The 20,430-nt window shown below is 53.3% G+C and overlaps 1 protein-coding gene across 1 annotated transcript in view; it reads right to left on the bottom strand.

Moving 5' to 3' along the window:
* ASTN2 (astrotactin 2) overlaps nt 1-20,430 on the bottom strand; it is a 423,548-nt gene that overhangs the window by 149,336 nt on the left and 253,782 nt on the right. The window contains exons 12-13 of the mRNA XM_054174585.1: nt 15,333-15,499; nt 12,886-13,074 (exon numbers count right to left, since the gene is read on the bottom strand). Coding sequence (XP_054030560.1) covers nt 12,886-13,074; nt 15,333-15,499 — 356 coding nt within the window. The remainder of the gene's footprint in view (nt 1-12,885; nt 13,075-15,332; nt 15,500-20,430) is intronic.

The following is a 20,430-nucleotide window of genomic DNA, read 5'->3' as shown; positions in this document are numbered from 1 at the left end:
GGTTTCTCCACACACCAGCAGCTCTTCCAGGGAAACCTCCATCCCAGCTCCAGCACCCTGCTTAAGACAAGCCTTTAAACAAATATTTGCCTTCCCAGTGTAAATGCAGCCCCAGCTCTCTGCTCAGCACGCACATCCATTCTCTTGAACAGTTTGGGATCTCAGTTTGGGATCTTACACATTTGGGTTCTTTTTTCTCTACTAAGCTTCATTTTTAACCTCTAAGATGGAGATAAGGCATAAGAGTTTGGAAAAGAATCAGGAGAGGCTTTGGAAAGGAGCCAGGAGTAGTGTTAATAGTGGGCTGCACATCATATCTCTTCGGTTCTTCTCTCCCCCCAGGGTGATTCGGACTGCTCTTGACTACCACCAGGGTATTACAAACTCTAATGAGGTTTGGAAAATAAGAAACCCACTGCAGCGTGGGAGAAACTAATAGAAATTGTTTTGTCTTCTCTCTATTAGTCATTAGAAGTAGAGGAAAAACAGCCACAGGCAGCGGCAGGGCTGCAATCGCACCACACATTTCATGTGCTGGCACCCCGACACAGTCATTCCAATGCAGCCAATGCTCCTGCTTCCCCCTCTGCCCATGGCCTCCCAGGTGCCAGCATGGGTGCCAGCTGAGCCAGCATCCCCCTGCCAGGATGGGCTGTTTTGGGCTCCCCACTTCAAGAGGGACAGGGAGGTGCTGGAGAGGGTCCAGCAGAGGGCTACCAGGATGATTAGGGGAGTGGAGCACTGCCTGGGGAGGAGAGGCTGAGGGACCTGGGGCTTTGTAGTCTGGAGAAGAGAAGACTGAGAGGGGATTTAATAAATGCTTACAAATATCTGAGTGCTGGGGGTCAGGAGGAATTGAGCAGGCTCTGCTCACTTGCTCCCTGTGACAAGACAAGGAGCAATGGATGTAAGCTGCAGCACAGGAGGTTCCACCTCAACACAAGGAGGAACTTCTTTACTGCAAGGGTCACAGAGCCCTGGAGCAGGCTGCCCAGAGAGGTTGTGGAGTCTCCTTCTCTGGAGACTTTCAAGACCCATCTGGATGTGTTCCTGTGTGACCTGAGCTAGATTGTATGGTCCTGCTCTGGCAGGGAGGTTGGACTTGATGATCAATTTGGGCCTCTTTCAACCCCTGACAGCCTGTGATCCTGTGAGTGAACCCAGGGGACCCCAGCAATGCCCAGTGCCTGCCCAAGGCGCCCACAGAAGATGCTTGGCCAGCCCATGTCTCTGCCCAACAGCAAACTTGCCAGCATGAACCATGGCAGCCACTCTGAAGCAAACTGCTGTGCAGAGCTCAGTGACCCCAGGAGCAAGGGACAGACAGGGAAGGTGCAGGCAGCACCTGGGTAGTGCAGTGCTGGGGACACTTCCATAGTGGCAGCTCCCTGGCACTGCCAGGCAGCCAGAGCATATGGTGAATCAGCTGGGATGTGTGACCACATCTGCAAAGGCCTGTTTCTGTGGGCAGAGCCAATCATGGGAGCCCTGCAATGATGTGCATGGTGAGCACAGGCATGGTGACAGCAAGCTCACCCCTTGTCACCCTCCCAGGGAGAGATGAGTGCTGAGAGCCAAGCCCTGCTCTGGGGTTCACGAGGCACCTTGGAACACCTTCCACTTTGGTCCTCTCCTGCCAGCTCTGCCTCACACCCAGGCTATGCAGCTGCCTGGTGACAGTGCCATCACACCTTCCAGACGTGGGTACAGGTGCAGCTGGTGAGTGGCCCTGTGCCCTGGAAAGCCAAGGTGCAGACACACAGGCTGCTCTGGCTGTGCCAGGCTCCTCAGGACTGTGCTGGCAGAGAAATGAACTGGCACAAGGGCCCTGAACTTTTGACTCCAGAAAATTAGTATTGAAAGCAACAGCCCATGGGAGACTCCTTCTAACACAGCTACAGCCTGGGCAGGGAGAGAACATGACAGCAAGGGGATGGGGGGGAGGATGGGTGATGTTGGGTCAGTCTCACCACCTGATCCTGCATTCCTCTTCACAGAGCCACAGCTCCAGCACCCAACCAGGTCACCCTGCCCAGGAGCTGGGTGTGGTGCAAGGCTTAGGAAATCTCCTGAATTATCTCATCTGTCATCTCAGGATGCAGCAGGGGTTGGGAAGGCTCCCTGCCTACCTTGTCCACCACCTGTGTATGGGTCCAGCTCACAGGGCCCAAGCTCAAGCCTGCTTCTGCTGCAGCAAGGCCAGCATCCAAGCCCTGCTGTCACTGGGAAGCAGGTATGGCTCGACAGCTGGCATAGCTGCAGAGCATTCAGATATCCCTGTGCTGCTCAGGACTGCATTGCCTGCAGCAAGGATTCACTGTGCTAAGCCAATGTCAAGCTGATTTAGCCCTTGGATGGGGAATCTCCGTTGCCCAGTGCTGGCACTAGGGAGGAAGAGCAGGGACAGGCTGGTAAGTGTCAGCCTTGTCCCTGAAGGTGCCGCTGGAGCCGTGCCCATGGTGCAAGCAGCACAAACCCACAGCCTGTGCTGATGGTGACCACCAAAGGAGTGCCAGTGGCACCCTCTGTCACAGCTTGAGGTCAGGTGATTGCATGCTACTGCCTCAAGCCCTCCTGCCTCACTCTCTTCTGTCTTTTCAGCTGAACACAACCTTATTGTCTTGTATCCTGAGTGGGTGCAGAGCTCCCATGCCCCAGGAGCACCTATACTCCACACTGGGTGAGGGAAGGAGGAGAAGCAATTCCTCTCTGCACAGCTGCACACCACTGCAAGGCTATGAAGCCAGTAAGGACCCCTTGGGATGAAAGGTACTCTATAAATCTGAGGCATTATTGTTACAAACCAAATCTCCACTGCCTCTCTTAATAATGCAGATTAACTACTCAATAAGACCAGCTCTAATTAGTATCACTGGGGATGGGAAAGGCTAGGAGGTCAGACAGCCCACCCCAAGGACTGCTCCCTGTAGCACCAGGGAGGAGGGGCCATGGGAGCTCAGAAGAGTGAAGGCAGTGCCAGGCACCACGAAGGAAGCAGTGGCAAGGGAGGGATGGCAGCTGAATCACCACTCCTCTGCCAAACCCAGGAAGGGAGCAGAGCCCTGCTCTTGTTCTGCAAGTGCCTGAGGCTGACCTCAGTCCCTCCTCTCCTGTATAGATCCATGTCCCCTCTCTCAAACCTTCACCCTTCCCCCATGCTCAGAATTCAAGACAAGGGTACCACCATCAGGTTTTCAAAGGCTGGACCCTGAAGAGCTTACTGAGCCCTCTGACAGCTGTGTGAGGGGATGTGGGCGTCCCAGACCAGCTCCCCAAGGGATGAGCATTCCCTGGACCCTTCCCCTCCTATCCCACAAAAAGCTCCCAGCCCCAGGGCCAGGAGACAAGACCTTCCCATAGGCACATACACACATGGCTTGCCCTGCAACATTCCCTGACTGGCATCCAAACGCCTGCTCCCATCCTGCCCAGGGACCAGCACTCCTCACTGCCTGACCAGTGCTAATGTATGCACCCTCCTGCCTGCCCCCAGAAACCCTGCACAGCATGCCCTTGCAGCCCCAGCCCTTAGAAGTCTTCCAGTACTTGAAGGGAGCCTACAAGAAAGCTGGGGAGGGACAAGGGCTTGGAGCGACAGGACAAGAAGGAGTGGCTTTGAGCTGGAAGAGGGCAGATTGAGACTGTAGATTATGAAGAAATTGTTGACAGTGAGGGTGGGGAGACTCTGGCACAGGTTGCCCAGGGAGGCTGTGGATGTCCCCTCCCTGGAGGTGTTCAAGGCCAGGCTGGATGAGACTTTGAGCAAGCTGGGCTGGTGGGAGGTGTCCCTGCCCGTGGCAGGGGGTTGGAACTGGATGATCCTTAAGATCTCTTCCGGCCCAAACCATTCCATGACTCTGCCCAGCCACCCCAGCTGGCATGGCAGCAGTGGTGGTGGGGAGGGCAGGAGGAGGGCTCCCAGCCTGGACACAGCACCGCTCAGCCCAGTGACGCCGCCGGGCGACAGCTCCGCTTGCGCTGTGCGCTCAGCTGTGGGAATGCAAATCCCAGCTTCCTCCGCCGCAGCAGCTAACAAGATAATGAATATTTTCATCAGCTGCAGAGAACACAAACATCTGCACAGACACCAACGTGCTGCCAGGGCTGGGGGGGAGCAGGGAGCAGGGGTGCGGGGTGGGGAGCAGCTCCCTGGCGTCCCGCGCTGCGGGGGCGGCAGCTCTGCCAGCACCTGCTGCTCCCCGAGCAGGGCCCCGGCTGACTCCCCAGCGGCGCCGGTGGGTGCCGGCACCACCTCCAGCAGCAGTGCCTTGCTTCTGGGCTGCGTCTTGGTTCGGGAGAGCAGCTCTGGGGGAGTGTACATATGGTACCCACACCTCCCTGCACGGTGTGCTGGCTCTGCCCCCTCGCTATCCACCTCTGGGTCTCGAGCTCCCCTTTGAAACATCAACCCCACTCTGCATGGCTGCAAGGCCTGCTTTCAGGGCACAGGGGAAGCTGTTTGGCTTCTCCTTGGTGCCATGCTAAAGGTGGAGAGTTTAGTTGCAGTTTTCACTATCCACTGGTAGTTTTGTACCAGTCTTCAAACACTGCCTGGCACCACTGGCACCAAGCCCTAAGTCATGGATGTGCAAATAGATTTGGGCTCTGACTGTGGTGCCAACTTCCATCCTTTCATCCCTCCAGCTCCCCAGGACTCAGACACACTGGCAGTGGCAGGGTCTTGAGGACAATGGCTAAATAGCAGAGACCAACCCCATGCAAGGTTGCCTGCACACACTGGAATGAAATACAGCAGCTCAGGGATGCAAGTGGAACAGGCACAGGGCATCAGGAGCAGGACAGGGCTCTGGTGGTTGGACTTGATGATCTTGAAGGTCTTTTCCAACCATAGTGATTCTGTTATTCTGTGATGGCCATGCCCACACTTGCCAGGGATCATAGAATCATAGAATTGTTAGGGTTGGAAGGGACCTCAAGGATCAGCCAGTTCCAACCCCCCTGCCATGGGCAGGGACACCTCACACTACAGCAGGTTGCTCACAGCCACATCCAGCCTGGCTGCAAAAACCTCCAGGCAGGAGGCTTCTACCACCTCCCTGGGCAGCCTGTGCCAGGCTCTCACCACCCTCATGGAGAAGAACTTCTTCCTAACAGCCAATCTGATCTACCCATTTCTAGTTTTGTTCCATCCCCCCCCAGTCCTATCCCTCCCTGACACCCTCAAAAGTCCCTCCCCAGCTTTCTTGTAGCCCCCTTCAGATACTGGAAGGCCACAAGAAGGTCTTCTTGGAGTCTCCTCTTCTCCACACTGAACAACCCCAACTCCCTCAGTCCATCTTTATAGCAGAGCAGCTCCAGCCCTCTGCTCATCCTCGTGGCCCTTCTCTGGACACCTTCCAGCACCTCCAGATCCTTCCTGTAATAGAGGCTCCAGAACTGGATGCAATACTGCAGGTGAGGTTCTCACCAAAGCAGAGTAGAGGGGGAGAATCACCTCCCTTGACCTGCTGGCTCTGCTTCTCTTGATGCAGCCCAGAGGCTGGGATGTGTTGTCCCACTCCTTAAACCCTACCCACACCAGCTGCAGAACAAGCCTGAAAACCTTCAGTACATCAAATACCTGTTGCTAACATCTCAGTGCATTTTCAAAGCCATCTCTTCCAGCCAGCCCCCTGTGCTGCCTTTAGGATGTGGCTGGCACTAGACTTGCTTTTGTTTTGCTGGAAGAATGAAAACTCACCAGGAATCCAGTGAAAAGCATGTGGCTGCAAACTGCTGGAAATCCCAGCTCAAAGCTGCAGAAGCTGTTCTGCTGCTCAGTGGGATGCCAGCTTTGAAATGGAGCCAGGCTGGTGCAAGCAGGATGTAGGAGTAACCTAAGTGACGGGGTGCTGTGCTAATTGCTTAGTCATTCCCACATGGCAGTGATAAAACCTCCATGCTTAGCACAGGCACTGAGGGTGTGCTCAAAACTGCATGGTCTGTGTCTCTGTGCAACCTCTTCTGGGCTCTGAAGAGGGCTGGGCAGAATGATAGATTCATAGGATCATTTGGGTTGGAAGAGATCTTTAAGATCATTGAGTGCAACCATTAACTCAGCAAGGCCAGGTCCACTGCTACACCATGTCTCTCAACATCACATCTCCATGGTTTTTCAATCCTTCCAGGAATGGGGACTCACCACTGCCCTGGGCAGCCTCTTCCAGGACTTGACAGCCCTCTCAGGGCAAAAAATAGCTCCTTATGGCCAACCTAGATCTCCCCTGACACAACTTAGGCTGTTTTCCCTTGACCTGTAACTTGTTTTCTGGGAGAAGAGACCAACCCCCACCTCACTCCAGTCTCCTTTCAGGGAGTTGTAAAGATCCAGAAGGTCTCTACACCCCTGAAGGCTCTCCAGGCTGAACAACCCCAGTTCCTACAGCCACTCCTCACCAGACCTGTTCTCCAGACCCTTCACCAGCTTCATTGCCCTTCTCTGGACATGACTCAAACTGGACTCAAAAAGCAGCCAGTATTTCCACAGTGCTAGGCTGAGAAGTGGAAAAAACAAAAGGGATTGAGGAAAAGTGGCTCAGAGGTGGGCCCTTTGGGGGCTGCAAAGCCATTGTGCGTGACACGGCCACAAACCAGCAGTAGGACATCTCTGCTCTGCAGGCAGCATCCCCAGCTAGGAGCAGGCAGTGGTCCTGCATGGCTCATACTGGGAGCAGGGCAGAGAGCACAGCATCCCACGCTCCAACAGCTCCCCACAGAGCTGCTAAAACACTAACAACCCTCTGAGCTGCTGCTGAGGACCAGGGCCTGAGGCATTAGCCTGGCTTGGAGAGACATCAGTGCCTCCAGCTAGTACGTTTGAGGCTTCAGAGTTGTGAGCAGGTAATAGAATTGCAGCAACAAATAATAAAAAGAGGAATGAAATGGGAGGCAGCCACTGGAAAAGAGCTCCATCCGTTATCCTGGCCTGAAGGGGGAGAGGCAAAGGAGGCGCTGGGCACCGGCTGGCGCCGAGCTCGCTGGCACGGCAATAACAAACAGCACAATTAGAACTTCTCTGCTCAGAGCTTTCAAAGAGAGAGGGAAAAAATATGGGGGGGAAAAATGAACAGTGTTAATTTAACCAGTTACAGCCAGTACATTTGTGGTGCTGTGGGGGAGGCAGGACCACCTCTCCTGTGAGCTCCAAGCTGGGTGGCACCGGTGATGCCCTCACTCAGCCTCCCGCAACCAGGTCACAGAACCTCAGCACGGTGGGGGTTGGAAGGGACCTCTGGAGATCAGCTAGTCCAAGCTCCCTGCTAAAGCAGGGTCACCCACAGCAGGTTGCATGCTTGGATGTGATGCTGAGCACCCATCCCAGCAGCACCCATGGCTGGGGGAGCACCAGGTGCAGTTGGCACAAGGCCTCCCCCAGTGCAAGGGGGAGCGATGGGGTGGGGACGGTGCCTAAAGCAGCCCCCCAGCAGGGACGGCACCAAGCTGTCAGCTCACCCTGACAGTTTATTAAGGGCTGAGAAGCAGCGAGAGGAAGGAGTGACAGGTTTAAAATTAACTTGCCAAAGCCCCCATCAATATTATGACAATTCCCTGCGTTGGTTCAGCGACCCAGAGCCTCTGACAGCGTTAACGGAGCTCTGCGCAGCTGAGCTGCCTGCTGGGCTGGCAGTGCTGGGGAGGAACAGGCACCCAGCCATCCCCAGGGCACCCCAGACACCTCAGCAGCACCAGCCAGCTCTCAGCACCACCTCCAAAAGCCCCTTGCCATTCCTCAGGGCTGTGAAGAAGTGGCAGCCCTGTTTTACAGGTGGGGATACAGGGAGCAGCATCCCCCAAGGAGCGGTCTGCAGAGGGAAGGTTCTTCCAGTTTGTGAGAAGGTGCTTGACATAGCAGCCCAGCATCCTCCAGAGCTGGCCTCACTGGTTATGGAGAGGGGAAAACACTCAGTGTTCTGCAGGCTTTTTGCAGAGAGGAAGTGCTGACAAACATCCCCTCCCCCTTCCAGTCACCAAGCTATACTGGCTAGCTATGGAATCACAGAGTCAGTTTGTTTGGAAGAGATCCTCAAGCCCAACCATTAGCCCAGCACAGCCAGGTCACCACTACACCATGTCCCTCAGCACCACTTCTACACAGCTGTTCCTTCTCTCCAGGGATCTGGACTCCACCACTGACCTAAGCAGCCTGTTCCAGGGCTTGACAACCCTTTGCGAGAAGAAATTGTTCTTCATGTCCAACCCAAACCTTGTCCTATCAGTTGTTCCTTGGGAGAAGAGACCAACTCCCACCTGGCTCCAACCTCCTTTCAGGCAGTTGTTGAGAGCAATGAGGTCTCCCCTCAGCCTCCTTTCCTCCAGGCTAAACAACTCTAATACTCAGAAACTCCCCAGACTTGCTGCATCTGTGCTGGAGGGAATCAAGTGGCAGCTATGTGGATGAGCAAGGTGCTCCCTGTGTCTCAGGGGTGTGCCAAGCCAGAACAGGAGCTGGGATGAGTGGCAGAGCCAGGGATAGAGATGTGAAGGTACCCTGGCTTGGGCAGACAGCTGCACCCTGGGGAGTGCTCTGCATTGCTCTGCCATCCTGTTTGCCATGCAGTAATAATCCAGCAAGTAAAGCTGGCTCCATGGGTAGTAATTTGAGTTTTCTCCATATTAAGGGAATAAAAGCAACAGTCTGAAACTGCAAACAGCTCTTAAACAAAAATCCCTGTTCCCTCATGGCAAAGAGACAGTGCACAACAGATAAGGGATGAACAAACAACCCATTTGGAAAATAATCCCCCAGTGACTTAGGGATGGTGCAGAGTTTGGGCTCTGCCCCACTGTGAAGCAACTGGGGGAAAATCACTCTAATCTAGCCTGTAGTGAGCTGGATCCAGCACTGAGCCTCCTGTCTGAACCACGAGGTGTGACTGGAATAGATCAGCTCCAATCCCCTCCAGTGATTAACACCACCTAGCATCTTGCTGAAAAGAGAGGGATGCCCAGGAGAAGGTGACTCTGAACATGCTTTTGGAAGGAGTGAGGGAGGGTTCTGGTCTGTGATGAAAGATCTCTCCTCTGCCCCCCAACAGAGTGACCAGCCAGGGACCACACAGCGCAAGCAAGACCAAAGGAGCACTTTGATTGAAATCCTTGCAACAAAACAGCAGCAATGCTGCAGTGCTCCAAGCAGGAACTCAGCAATGGACATGATGAGGTTCTCCAAGCAGCAACCCACCAGTGGACATGGTGCAGTCCTCCAAGCACAAACCCTGACTGATGCTGCCTTGTCCAACAGGACAGTCAAGCACCCCAACCACCACACAGAGATAATCAGTGGTTGTTAAGCCACCTCAGTACAGAAGCAAACTGTCCAGAGAGCTCCTAATTCATGATGGCTATAACCTAAGCTGCAGGGATGCTGAGGTGCTCACATCCTGCTGGGCTTTGGCTTCACTGTCACTGATGGATGGGGAAAGGGTCCTTGGCACCAGCATGAAGGGACATGTGAGCAGGGACAGGCTCTGTGTAACACAACCAGTGCTAGAATGTGTATGGAGCACACATAGCACACACCAGTAGGACCCATTCAGGCAGCTGGCCATCCCTGTGGCAGGTATGTTGGTTGCAGAAGCCAGTACTGGACAACACCATCTCCTCAGTCATGTCACTCAAGCACTTGGGTGCTGCTTGGATCCATCTCCTTGGATCCAAGGATCTCCTTCATCCACCTCCTTGGATGAAGGAAGTTGAAGAGGAAAACCAAACCTGAAGCAGCACTGACCAGAACCGCAGGCTGGTGTCAGGTCTGGGATCTCCAAAGCCTGGTGTATTGCATGCTCATGCCAAACAACACCTTTACTCTGCTTTCTAAAGGTCCCTGCCGCACATCCCCATCCTCTTGAGCCAGCCAGACAACAAAGCTGCTGGTGCTGCACCAGCTCCATCCCAGTGCCTTGCCAAGGCATGTCCAGCAGAAGGACAGAGGCTCTAATCAGTGCCACTGGGTGGCAAAGAGACTGCCTCAACCTTCATGGGATGGAAACATGGGTGTAATTGCTAGGTGGTGCCCAGGCCAGGGTGTGTGAGATGGCTTTTCCCAGCACAAAGGCTCCCTGCACACCACGCTGCCATGCCTGGCAGATTGAGAAGATCCTATTTATTAACGGCATTGAAGATGTGGCGCCATGGGAAGCAGACACCATTCAAAGGACTGTCACATCTGCATAGCTAAAGGATCTCAGCAGTCATAAATCCCTGTAAAATACTCAGCCCCTTGTTCTGATAGCAGGTTCTTGCTCCTACTTCGTAGAAACAGGCTTTTAATCCCTGGTATTAGGCAGCTTCCTGCTATGTTTCAAATGCATCAAATTAAGGGCTTCTCTAACAGCTGGTGTCTTAATGCTCAGAGAGGTTCTTGAATATCTATGAAAATCAGAGGCAAATTACATCTTTTAGTTAATAATTTCTTCTCCATTAACCTTCTTCTCTTCCCTTGTTAGGAGATGATGTAATGGTGCTTCTGTGGTCTAACCCTCTGACAGCCCGGGCAGCCTGGCCGTGGGGAAGGATGCTGCATGCAGGCAAGTGAGCCCTTCTCATCAGCTCCCTGTGCTTCTGGAGCCAACAGCCTGCATTCAAACCAGAAAGGGAGGCTGTGCTAACCTTCCAGGCTGCTGAAAGCATTTCTGGAGCAGGTTATGCTGCCTCCCACCAGGCTCTGAGCTCTGCCGAGGCAGCGAATTGCACACTGCAGCCTCCAACATGAGGCACTATCTACAGGTAGCTGCTTTCTCCTCTCCCTCACAGATCCAGGAGTAGCCCTGCAGCCAACAGCAGGCATAGAAAACCCAGTTTGTGATGGTGAGGTTGTGCAGAGAACTGGGAACCCACTGGAAAATGCTTCCCATCCCTGCATACACCCTGGCCATCACCCACCCAGTGTGGCAGGAGTGGTGCCAGCCATGGGAAGGAGGACACATCACTAACAGCCCTTTTTTCAACCTGAAAACCTGCCAGCCAGAGCCCCAGGGAGTACTCTGAGCCCTGGAAGATGCAATCCTAACACACCTGTGATTTACACAGAGAGTAAAAAAGGCTGAGGGCAGCCCCAGCAAGAACCATACCTGGTCCAGCCTGGAACTGCTCAAACCTTCCATCCCCAGGATGCCCTCAGGCAACCCAGGCTGTAGATTTAAGATTACATAGAAGGAAGACATTTGTCACACTGAGCATGGTGAGAAAGGCCCAGGTTGCTCAGAGAGGTGGCAGATGCCCCATCCCTGGAACCATTGCAGGTCAGGTTGGACAGGGCTCTGAGCAACCTGCTGTAGTTGCAGATGGCCCTGCTGACTGCAGGAGGTTGGTCTGGATGACCTTTAAAGTCCCTTCCAACCCAAACCTCTCTGTGATTCTGACATGACTCAGAAAAGCTGTAAGTCCCAGGACAAATCAGACCCACACACATCCTTGCATGGTTTTTGGCTGGAATTTAGCCCTGAGGGCAGCAGTGACAAAACAGCCCTGAGACCCCAGGCCTGGCTGAGGCAGGGGAAGGATTGCTTCCACCCCTCCTGTTTTGCAGTGCAAGCAAAGGGCAGGCTACAGATGAGCTGGGAAGCAGGTTTGGTGCTTAGGGAGTGACAGCACAAGCTGGGCCTAGACCTCATTTGGAGGGAGCCCATCCAGGTCTGGTATTTCCAGGAGATGAGCTTGGGAAGGTTTTGAAGCCCCAAACTTGCTCAGCTCACCAACTCATGGAAAATTTCAGCTCTGCAGCCCTGGCTCTGCTCTGGTGGACCCACTGATGCTTGAGGGAGAGAGAATGCAAAGAGCAGCCCACTAGGAAATTGCCTTTATGTACAGTCAATCTTCACTTCCAGCACAGGCTGTGGCTCTGCTAGCTCAAATCAGTCTGCTGGCTGTGGCTTTCCAAGAGCCTTTGTGCTGATGGAGCTCATAATTCACCTGCCATCGAGGCAGCAAAGGGGCAGAGCTCAGTGAGCTCTCACAGCCAGGAAGGCTCTGCACTCAGCTGGGGAGCAGCACCCAAAAAGCCACCATGGCCAGCAGTGATGACCACCCACAACTGCAGCTAAAATCAGAGGCAGCAATAAGGTCTCAGCACCTTAACAGGAAAGAAACCTTCAGTGCACTGGCAGATGCTAGGCAAGGAAGAGTTGTGTCTGGGTGGGAAGTGGTCCTCTCCTGACCATATTGCTGCTTTGAAACTCATACTCCCCCCTTGGTTTACAGTTGATTCAAATGTAGCTGCATGCATTGGCATGAAGATAAATAAAGAAAGAAATCAACTCATTTGCCAGCCCTGAATTCAGCAGCTATCAGCAACATCTGCTCCATGAGCACTGCAAGGTGAAGATCTGGGCACTTCAGACCCTGCTTTCCCCACCCACACCTGGCCCTCAGTACTCCTGTGTACCTGGGAAGGAGGCTGCAAGCACCTTCGGCTATCTGCTACCAGCACTCTGGTGGGGAATTTACCTCCAGTCTATTGATGTTACTTCTCATGCTACATCCACAGCTCCTCCCAGCACTGGAACTGGGGACACTGAACAAAACCAGCTCACACAGGCTGAAAACACACCCCAGGAAATGTTCTTCCACGCTACATGCAATCAAATGGCATAACTTGCTGTTGCAGGATATGGTGGAGGTGAAAGAAATCAGTGTTCAGAAAGAGATGAGGCAACACCACTGAGAGCAGCCCACAGGAAGTGATCAACCACTCATAGGACAAGAGACACTCTGGCCCAGGAGGGTCCTATGCTGCCTGCAGGAAGGATGAGCAGGTAAGAAGGCTACAGATGCTTGCCACCCTCTTGCTCTCTTTCCCTAGTGAACATGTTGGCTCTGTTCCGATGGACTTTGGCCGCATCTCACCACCCCAGCGTTCCCAAGACTAGGAGCAGAACCAGGCCATACCTGAAAGTCATCTGGAACACCTGCCCTTGGTTGACATGCTGGCTCCTGTTGTTATAGCCATGCAGCATCTCCCCAAAGAGGGTGTCGTTGAACTTGGCGTCCGCCTTCAGGCACTTGGGGCCCTCGCAGATGTCAGACAGCATCAGGCAGGACTTCCCATCTGGGGCCAGTTTGTACTCCTCCACGCACCTGCAGAGCACCACAAGCTGCATCACACAGGCCAGGCACACAGCATGCCAGCCCATGAGCCCTGCCATGGAATGAGCCTCTGCCAAGGCCAACCAAGCATCCAACAGTATCATCAGCACCTTCAGTGGCTGGCTGGGAAGGTACAGAGGTGGTACTGAGCTTGCAGAGTGCACATCCTTTGCAGTGGCTTGGCTGGGCAACCAGCAAATGAGATGGTCACTCAACACCCACCCTTCCTGCAGCAGGACAACCCTGTCTGCCTGTGACCATGCTCTCCTGCCTGGCACCTGCCTGGCACCTGGAGAGTGGAGCTGAGCACTCTGGGCAGCTGCTGCTCGAACACCACCAACAGTGCCTGCCTGCCTGGTGCCCTTTAACACTGCTGTGGTGCAAGCACAAATGTTTCCCAGGCAAGAGTGAAGTGAAACAGAGCTCCAGCCCCTTTTTCCACCAAGCAGTGCTCTCCTGCAAGGAAGCAGCTCCAGTGTGGCTGCTCCTTTGCTCGTGCTCCCACATTCAAGCTTGTTGTGGGTACGATGCTCACTGCCATCTTCATCAGATGCTATAGGAAACTGGGGCAGGCAGCAGGGATGTGATTTAATGACAGACACTGGAGACAGCAGTTGGATATGGAATCACAGAATCATTGAATTATTTAGGTTGGAAGAGACTCTTCAGACTGAGTCCAGCCATTAATCCAACATTACCAGGCCCACCACTAAACCATGTCCCTAAGTGTCACACCTACAGGTCTTTTAGGTGCTCATCCTGCCTCCCTTCCTTCTCTTCTCCTTCCCCCAGCCTTTTCCTCAGCATTGCAGCATCCATTTGGCAAGGAAACCTCCTTTCCCTGCCTGTCCCTTCTTCCTTGTGGCCACAGTGCTCTGCTGACATCAACCCACCTCCCTCTCAGGCTTGCTCCCCCCTGCTATTCCTCTACCACGTTTCCCTGCCGCAAGTGGAACTCCCACCCGTCTGTCGTGCTTCTCCTTGCCTGCTCCCCAAGTACAGCTCTGCCTTGAGAAGGGATTATGGAAAAAGAAAAAAAAGTGAAAGAGTCTCTGTCCTTGGGGATGGGAGATTGAAATGCAGATCTGCTGTGTGGGTGTGGATAGAGGCCATGAAATCTCAAGATTTTCTAGCCCCTTCCCCGAAAGGTTGCTTGTGCCTGTGTGGATTTCCACTGGCACGGCAGAGGCAGTGTGCTCCTGGCTCAGTGACTCAACTGCTCTGTGCTGCTAAACAACAATCAAAAAAGAAGTTGAGGGTGGGGAGAGAACCAAAAAAAAACCAGCAAAAAGGGAAAAGGAAGAAGCTGACACAAGCAGAGCTCTCTGGGCTGCTCTTCTCTGGGGAGCAGCAGGAGGGCTGAGCTGCATGAGGCCATGGGTGCTCCTCAGAGTTACTGACAAGACTTTGCTGCCCTTCTCACTTGTGGCTGTTTCCCTCCTAAAAGAGCTCCTTTTCCCCTCCTTCACCCCAATCATAGAGTCATAGAACCAATAAGGTTGGAAAGGCCCTCAAAGATCATCATGTCCAACCTGTCACCCAACACCTCATGACTACTAAACTACAGCACCAAGTGCCACTCCTTCCCAGGTGCCACTCCTTCCCAAGTACCACTCCATCCCACTCCTTCCCAGGTGCCAATCCTTCCCACTGCAACACCCCTTTTGTACCCAAGAGCGTGACTGAGCCATGGGATGCAATCTGCAGGGCCCCTGGGGCCAGGCATGGGACAGGGCAGGCGGAGGCTGACTGCAGATGTGCAGCATCAAGCCAGATAATCACCGAGCTCCTTTCAAACACGCTGCAGCCGGGGAGATTTTCCCAAGAGAAGACACTAAACTGTGTAGGATTATAGGCTCCTGGCCAAAATCAGGGATGAAACTCTATTTTAAGAGAGGCACAGGGGAGGCAAAAAGCAATAAAGTAGTATTTTTTAAACAAATCCTCCACCTTCCCCCTCCAACACGCAGCGTACAATTTTTGGGTCTCTCCAGGGTGAGTCACAGATCAGACTGTACTGGCACACAGCGGGGGAGAGGAGGAGGAAGGTGCATCTGCTCACACTGCTCCTTGCACTCCCTTATGCTCTTGCCCACAGGCAAACCAGGTGCCTCTGTCCCTGCTGGAAACCAGCTTCAGAAGCAGCCTTTTCTTGGGCACGCCGGCTTGGGATGGGTGGCACGGGAAGGAAAAGGGCACAGGTTATTTATCTGCTAGCGGAAGATGCAGAAGGGCTGGGGGGGACTCACCCACAGAACATGAAGATGGTGCTGGATGAGGGGTCGTGGGGCAGAGGGAGGGTCTGCTGGAGACAGAGCTGCTCACAGCCACCGTTGAAGCCATCTGAGCAGTCGATGCCTTTGGAGTAGTCGTAACAACCGGTGCCATCCTTCATGGGTCGGAGGTCCTCGGGGCACTGCAGCGAGAGATGGGATGTGGTAAGGTCACCTACCCTGGAGACACAGTCCCCCTCAGGGCACAGCCCACCAGAGAACTGTCTGCATCTAAAGGGGATGAGTTTGCCCTGAGGGATGAATGGAGCAGCCCCAAGGGCCTTGCATGACTTCACACAGCCTTTGGGGAAGGGGTGCAGATCACAGGACAAGGGCCATGCTGCAAAAGCTTTGCTCCCCACCATCCCTCTGGAGAAGGTGAAATGCTTAAGGCAGCAAAGTTACACAGTGATGAAGCCTCAAGTCAGTGTGGGAAGAAGGGTGACAACCTGCTCCATAACATGCTGGAGAAAACCTCTGTATTTGTTCCCTGTTCCTCTGAGATGCAGAGAAGTGTGGTGTAACCCAGGAAAAAAACATCTCAACACCTAGGACCAAGCCAGTAAACCATCTCAGAGCTGGGGAGTAAGCCAGAAAACCATCTCAACCCAAAGCAGGCAGGCCAGCAAACATGGCCTGGGCACCAGGGAATCTCAGAATCATTAAGGTTGGAAAAGATCTTTAAGATCATCAAATCCAACCATAACCCAACTACTATGGCCATTAAACTGTATCTTGAAGTGCCATGTCTACATGCTTCTTGAACTCCACCAGCAATGGTGACTCTACCACTTCCCTGGGCAGCCTGTCCCAGTGCCTGACCACTCTTGCAGGGAAGAAATTTTTCCTAATATCCAGCCTAAACCTCCCCTGGCACAACTTGGGCCCATTTCCTCTCATCCTGTCATTAGTTACTTGGGAGAAACGACCAACACCTATCTCACTCCAACCTCCTTTCAGGAATAGGATAGGATAGGATAGGATAGGATAGGATAGGATAGGATAGGATAGGATAGAATAGAATAGAATAGAATAGAATAGAATAGAATAGAATAGAATAGAATAGAATAGAATAGAATAGAATTAACCAGGTTGGAAGAGACCTTTGAGATCATTGAGTCCAACCTATCATCCAACACCATCTAATCAACTAAACCATGGCATCAAGTGCCTCATCCAATCTCTTCTTAAACACCCCCAGTGATGGCGACTCCACCAGCTCCCTGGGCAGCACATTCCAATGGCCAATTTCTCTTTTTATGAAGAACTTCTTCCTAACATCCAGCCTAAACCTCCCCTGGCACAGCTTGAGATTGTGTCCTCTTGTTCTGGTGCTGATTGCCTGGGAGAAGAGACCAACCTCCACCTGGCTACAACTTCCCTTCAGGTAGTTGTAGACAGCAATAAGGTCTCCTCTGAGCCTCCTCTTCTCCAGGCTAAGCAACCCCAGCTCCCTCAGCCTCTCCTCCCAGGGCTGTGCTCCAGACCCCTCCCCAGCTTTGTTGCCCTTCTCTGGACACCTTCCAGCATCTCAACATCTTTCCTAAATGGAGGAGCCCAGAACTGGACACAGGACTCAAGGTGTGATCTAACCAGTGCTGAGCACAGGGCAGAATGACTTCCCTGCTCCTGCTGGCCACACTGCTCCTGATGCAGGCCAGGATGCCTGTTGTAGAGAGCAATGAGGTCTCCTCTCAGCCTTCTCTTCTCCAGACAACCCCAGTTCCCTCAGCTGCTCCTCATACAACCTGCCCTCCAAACCCCTTATTGGCCTCGCTGCTCTTCTCTGCACAGGCTTCGGGACCTCCATTTCCTTCTTACACTGTGGCACCCAGAAGTGAACACAGGACTCAGGCTGTGTGTCTTGCCTTGCATGGGAGGAGGCAGCTGCAGGCAGGATCAGCCCATGGTGAGGGCAGGACCGGGGGAGGACAGGATTACAGCCCACGCTCATCAGTTTTCCAGAGCCAAGGGAACAATTCATGTAAGCTGGAGATCTGGCTCTGGGTTTTAATTCCAGTTCCCCAGCTGGCTTTCCTTGCCCCACAAGATAAAAGCCAGCAGGCAGCAAATGCCATCACTAAACTGTCGCCCAGATTAAAGCTCTCTTCTCCTCCACTCATGTTCCATATCCCTTCTCTCCAAACACACACACACAGAGACACACACACATACACACCCCCACCCCAACCCCAGAAAGGCCCAGGCCTTGGGAAAAAAACCCTAAATAAATCTGGCCTAGGAGCAGCCTGCAATTAAAAATGCATTATGGAATTTCTTGAAGATGAGTTAGACTGGAGCTTGTACAGGTAGAGATGAAGGCAGGTTATAAATGGCCTCTGTCAAGCAGAAGAAAGGTTATAAAAGTGCTCTGCTTCGTGCTTAAAAAAAGAAAATCAATTTTCCATGGGAGCAAAATGCTGTACATATTAATACAAGTTCAGGGGACCCTGGACCCTGCGCTCGCTGACGCCAGCAGGAGATGGGCTGCTGAGCCTGCCTCACTCTTGGCTGCTCAAGAAGCAAACTGCTCACAGGCAGAAAGGTGCTTTAGGGAGTGCTGGCCTAGCCTGCCTGAGTGAGAAGGTCCTCACCACCTCCTAGAAACCCTGTGTCGTTTCCCTACAGCTGTTTCTGCCCCACCTGCAGCAAATGAGATCATAGAATCATAGAATCAATAAGGTTGGAAGAGACCTCAAAGATCGTCAAGTCCAACCTGTCACCCAACACCTCATGACTACTAAACCATGGCACCAAGTGCCACGTCCAGTCCCCCTCTTGAACACCTCCAGGGATGTTTCAGGCATCCCTGTGCCTGATGTCCACCAGTCACTGGCTCCTGTGCCCTCAGCTCTGAACCTTGGACCTTGCAAACCTCAGTGTCTTCCTTGTAGGCACCAGATAAGGGCAGGAAGGGGAGTGTGAGAGGCACGAGACTTGTCTGGCCAAAAGATATGAGAACAAGGACTGAATATTTTAAGCTGAAAGGGAGATTTAGACTGGAGCAAAGGAGGACATTTTTTACACTGAGACCCTGGCCCAGGGTGGTGGGAGATGCCCCATCCCTGGAACCATTCCAGGTCAGGTTGCTGGGGCTCTGAGCAAGCTGTTGTGGTTGTACATGTCCCTGGTGACTGCAGGGGAGTTGGACTAGATGACCTTGAACCCAAACCATTCTCTGATTCTATGAGATGACCTGGAGAAGCCACAACTCTCAGGTCAAAGCAGACTCACAGATAACCTTGCGTGCTTCCTGGCTGGAATTCTCTGTTGGCAGCAAAAGGGTGGGATGCTGCCCAACTCTGCAGAGCAGGCAAGGCATAGGCAGGGCACAGGCAGGGCCCTGCAGAGGCAGCTTGGGGTGCAGTAGCCCAGTTTAGGCAGGAAGCAGCAGAAGCCATGGGAGCAGGCAGCTCTCTAGCTGCACAGGCAGAATAAACATGAGGGAGGAGAGGACGCCCAGCACAATCTGTGCTTTTCACTGCCCAGCTGCCTGCAAAACAGCAGCAGGGTAAGTGTGTGTGTGAATCTGCAGATACAACTCTCATCTCCTGTGGTGTCCTCCGTGTCTGCCAGCCCCACTGTACGAACAAGAGCTCTGCAAACCGGCAGGAACGTGGCTCCCTGGAGGACACAAGAGCTGCCTGCCAACAGCATCTCCTGCTCCTCCGCAGCTGCCTCTGCTGCTCTTCCCACGCTAATGGGGATAGGGAGCTCTGGGACTCTGCCCATGTGCCCTCTGGAGTTCCTGAGGGACCTTCCAGGGTGCTAGAGGCAACTGGAGGGGACCTTAAGTAAGCAGGAGCCGCAGGATCACAGCCAGGGGATCAGTCACCGCTTTTCTGAACTGTCACCTGGGACTCTTGCTCTGGCACTGATCCATGTGCTGAGCTCAGCCTTCTCTCCTGCCCACAGCAAAAAATGATGACTCTTTCTTCAGGACTGGGTGAGAAGGTCCCCAGAGCTCTCCCTCCCTTAGCCCCCACTTTGCTTGAGGCCATTCTTGGGATATTCCCCCAGTCTGGGCTTTTAATCACCACGGAACGTGTTTCCTTTCTGTTTGCAATTACACATCCTAATAAACATTAATTATGGCAGGCAAAAAGCTCAGCACAAAATTTGCAAAAGCAAGCACACCTCCCCTCCCACCCATCCCTCAATGCTCACAGACAGCTCTCCAGCCAGCTGCAGTGGTGCAGCGAGAAGCTCTCCAGGGTCAGAAAGCTTTGGAAGCCAACACCACAATCCTGGGAGGTGCCCCTGCTCACTGGGGCTGGGCAGGGCAAAAGACAGCAGGGACAGAGAGCTGGGGGAGCCAGTGAGCTCTGCCATCAGTGCCAGCCAGCAAAACCAACTGGCAGATGGCAGGAGAAGCAACACCAAGCCCCTGTGCAGAGGGATTAGCGGGAATGAAAACGTGGATGGAGTAACTCTTGAGCACAATAAACTTCACTACAGATCTCCCTGCCCCTGGAGCAGAGGATCTGCAGTTGGGATGTCTCAACAATAGATCAGAGTAGGGCAACAGGACAAGAGGAAATGGCCTTGAGTTGTACCAGGGGAGGTTTAGGTTGGACATGAGGAACAATTTCTTCCTCAGAAGGGTTGTTCCATGCTGCCCAGGACAATGGATGAATCCCCATCCCTCAAGAGGTTTTAAAGCTATAGAATCACAGAATCAATAAGGTTGGAAAAGACCTCAGAGATCATCAAGTCCAACTTGGCACCCAACACCTCCTGACAACTAAACCATGGCACCAAGTGCCACATCCAATCCCCTCTGGAACACCTCCAGGGATGGTGACTCCACCACCTCCCTGGGCAGCACATTCCAATGGCTAACAACTCTCTCTGGGAAGAACTTTCTCCTCACCTCCAGCCTAAACTTCCCCTGGCACAGCTTGAGACTGTGTCCTCTTGTTCTGGTGCTGGTTGTCCTGGCAGAAGAGACCAACCTCCACCTGGCTACAGCCTCCCTTCAGGTAGCTGTAGACAGCAATGAGGTCTCACCTGAGCTTCTTCTCCAGGCTAAACAACCCCCAGCTCCCTCAGCCTCTCCTCATAGGGCTAGTGT

This window comes from Dryobates pubescens, chromosome 29 (genome assembly GCF_014839835.1).
Source record: "Dryobates pubescens isolate bDryPub1 chromosome 29, bDryPub1.pri, whole genome shotgun sequence".
Lineage (NCBI taxonomy): Eukaryota > Metazoa > Chordata > Aves > Piciformes > Picidae > Dryobates > Dryobates pubescens.
The sequence above is the reverse complement of the archived record's forward strand: the minus strand, read 5'-3'. Positions and strand labels throughout refer to the sequence as shown.